This window comes from Gekko japonicus, unplaced genomic scaffold, assembly GCF_001447785.1.
Source record: "Gekko japonicus isolate JY-2015 unplaced genomic scaffold, Gekko_japonicus_V1.1 scaffold5878, whole genome shotgun sequence".
NCBI lineage: Eukaryota > Metazoa > Chordata > Lepidosauria > Squamata > Gekkonidae > Gekko > Gekko japonicus.
Window position 1 is genome coordinate 6,160 of NW_015167235.1, and position 3,674 is coordinate 9,833.

General features: G+C 44.3%; 1 protein-coding gene across 1 annotated transcript; it reads left to right on the forward strand.

Moving 5' to 3' along the window:
• Positions 1-2,419: 2,419 nt before the first annotated feature.
• LOC107112111 (olfactory receptor 13H1-like) lies at positions 2,420-3,355 on the forward strand. The gene has a single exon (XM_015413184.1). It carries the CDS (start codon positions 2,420-2,422, stop codon positions 3,353-3,355), a length of 936 nt encoding a protein of 311 aa, XP_015268670.1.
• Positions 3,356-3,674: the final 319 nt, after the last annotated feature.

Below are 3,674 nucleotides of genomic sequence, written 5' to 3' on the forward strand. Positions count from 1 at the left end.
TTCCTGCCTGCCTGGCAGTCCCCTTCCTGTCCAGTCTTTTCCCCCCTGGAGGTTTTTGCTTCTTTCCCCCGGGGGGGGGGGGCGTGAGGAAGGCGACTTAATTCTTTCCAGGTCTCGCCTGGAGGTTGGCAACCCCATAATTTGTGGGCACGTGATGAGGGGGGCAGAAGGTAGCCCTGCCTAGGGCACAAACAAACCTCAGGCCGGCCCTGCCAGTTTGAAATGATAGCCAAAGAGAAATCGATCTATTCAGAGTGGGAGAGGAATGTTGGAGATGGATATGGTAGGATTAACATAAAAGCAGATAAAATCAAGGAAGAGACAGGATAAAAACATAACAAAGCAGAAATAATTAGCATCTGTAAACGCCAGATTGTGATAGTACCTGCCCGTCCAGATGTTAGTTTGTTGTGCCTGTTATGTTTCACCCTGCACCTTGTTTGATTTCCTCTGATTTTATGTTACTCCTGCTCTCCTTTCTGCAACAATTAGGAGTGGTCCCCTCATCCACCCTCAATGGACTGATTTCCCTTTGCTTGGTTATTGCTTCTAACTGACCTCCCCTGTCTGTTGCTTGTAACTTATAGCATAAATATGTGTCTCCTGTGGATGTACCAGCCATGTATTTGATAAAATGAGTTCTGACCCCCTAAAGCTTTATCTGGAAGAAATATTGTTAGTCAACAAGACGCCACTGGACTTCTGCTTATCTGAGCTGAAGTCCCTGTTAGCCCTGTGCATCAAATCATGAGGTCACAAAACAAGGCTGGATGTCTGAGAGATTAATGGTTTGAAGACCAAAGAAAGAGGGGTAGCATTTTCTTCTACTCAGTCTTCTTAGGAAGACCAAATTCTCTTCTTGTACAATGGGGTCAAGAAACCATGAACAGGGAGAGCTTGAAAAGTTTGATTGTGCATTATGTTCATATAGCTGCTTCAATTATCATCAAGCCCATATTACAGTGGTTTATTAAAATGATCACCCTTACCTGGATAGTCCAAGCTGCCTAGATCTCATCAGATCTCAGAACTTAAGCAAGGTCAACCCTGGATAGAATTTGGATGGGAGACCACCAATGAAACCCTGGTTGTTATGCAGAGGCAGGCCATGGGAAATGACCTCTGTTTGTTTTGTGGATTGAAAATGCTTCATGGATGGAGTAAGTCAGCTGTAACTTGGTGGCTCTTTCTACACCACAAAAATGATTATCACTCCATCAACTCTGTAATTATTTATGTCTATGTTATGGAAGGAGCTGCGGTGGCTCAAGTGGTTAAGACGCTGAACTGCAGGCTGTGGAAGGTCAGTAGTTCAGCAGTTCGAGACCCGGGTGCCACATGACGGGGTGAGCTCCCATCTCTAGTTCCAGCTCCTTCCAACCTAGCAGTTCGAAAGCAAGAAATTGCAAGTAGATAAATAGGTACCACTTCGGTGGGAAGGTAACAGCGTTCCGTGCGCCTTGGTGTTTAGTCATGCCGGCCACATGACCACGGAAACGTCTTCGGACAGCGCTGGCTCTTCGGCTTGGAAACGGAGATGAGCACTGCAACCCTAGAGTCAGATTCGACTGGCTTTCGAGCAAGGGAACCTTTACCCTTTATGCTATGGAGAGTTAGATGGAGCATCAGACTGCAACTGAGCATGCAAGCAAGAAGCTACTGTTTAAGTCTGCAAAGTTTATTCAAGTCAAAGTCAGGTTTATTTTAGTTGTTGGTCTGCAAGAATACAGAGAATTTAGGATACGGAGGGTGAGAAAGAAAATTTAATTTAAAATTTAAACAAAGAACTCAGTACGTGCATTCTGAAATACCATTCAAAAACGTCCGGCAGTACATACACAATATGATGTCAAAAGATTTGTGAAACCTTTCCCCATCCTACTATAATTAAGAGTTACGTTATATCATGTGCAACCTGGAAACGATGGAAGTAGTTGTTGAGAGAGAACAATAAGTTAGTTAAGCAATATGGGGAGGGAGGGAGGGAGGGAGATGTATAGGAATAGGTTTGATAAATATTAGATATTCAATTGCATAAGCACTCTTTCAGGATTTTCAGTGATTTCACAGAATTTATATTGGTTTCTTTGTCCATCAGAGTTTGAATTTAACTTTCTTTTTCACCCTCTATATAATTTATTCCAGGAATTCTGGCATGCCTGCAACTAAGAGAAGTCTGAATGTTACCTTAATAACATTTGAAAAGCTAAACAAGGAAAGAAACAAGGAAACTCGGGTCTTTCCTTTTACAGCTTTATTCTTCTTGTAACTTGGTCTGGCACAAGGTAGACGTATGACTGTTAACCAGTGAGAGTTCTGTTTGTTCTTCAACTACCCACTTTCTGCAACTGACAGCCTAGACATTAAAGCAGTCTCCTCATGCAATTCCATGCCCAGTGGAGAAGATGCAAAGCAGATGATGAACAACAACAGTGAAACAGTGGTGACTGAGTTCATTTTGCTTGGTCTCTCGGACCATCCTGTGGCTCAGACCATCTTCTTCTGGATTGTTCTGGCAGTCTACCTCATCAACTTGCTGGGGAATGGCCTGATGGTTATCCTGATCATTACCAGCTCTCACCTCCATACCCCCATGTACTTCTTTCTCAGCAACCTCTCCTTCTTGGACATTTGCTACACCAGCAGCAGTGTCCCCCAGGCCTTGGTTACCTCCATCACAGAGAGAACTACCATTTCCTACATGGGCTGCATGGCCCAGATACACATAAGCCTGTACCTAGGTACCACAGAGTGTGTTCTCCTCGCTGTCATGGCATATGACCGCTTTGTGGCCATATGCAGCCCCTTACACTACACCGTGATCATGAGCTGGAGAGTTTGTGTCCAAATGGCCATTGGAACTTGGGGCACTGGCTTTATCCTGACCCTCATCCCGACAGTCACAGGCCCTAAACGGTTCTGTGGCTCTAATGTCATCAACCATTTCAGTTGCGAGGCCCAAACAGTTGGCAAGCTGATCTGTGGAGACACCCACTTAAACAATGTTGTTTCTTTTGCCAATAGCATACTGGTCCTTATTGTACCATTCGCTTTTATCTTGGTGACATATTTGCGAATCGGCCTGGCGGTCTGGCAGATCCGTTCTGACCAGGGCTGGAGCAAGGCTCTCTCTACCTGTAGCTCTCACCTAGCTGTTGTTGGCATCTTCTATGGTTCAGCCATGGCCATGTACCTTCAACCAAAATCCAAGTATACCTCTGACAGTGACAAGATGTTCTCTGTTTTCTATGGAGTTGTGACTCCCATGCTCAACCCCCTGATATATAGTTTGAGGAACAAGGATGTGAAACGGGCACTGCAGAAACTCTTTGGGGGGAAAGGATCCAGATATTGAATGGGCTTCCTCACCATCTGCCACCTTCTCTCTATCAGTCTTCATTTGTTAATCATTTTCCTTCATTTTTCATACTGGACACTCATAAGTGCTGACTGATGCAATCCTCCCTTTTTAAAATTTGTTTGTATGAGTTGGTTTTCTATTGATGGGAGAAGTGGGATATTGTTGGTATTCTTCTTGTTGTTGACATCAGTTTACTCTGGCAACCAACATGTCAGCTAAATCTTTGGCGACCCAGGTTCAAATAAGATGCCATAATATTGCTGTTTTACCTAACCAGCTTCACAGAGCTGTTGTGGGGATAAAGTGCAGGTGG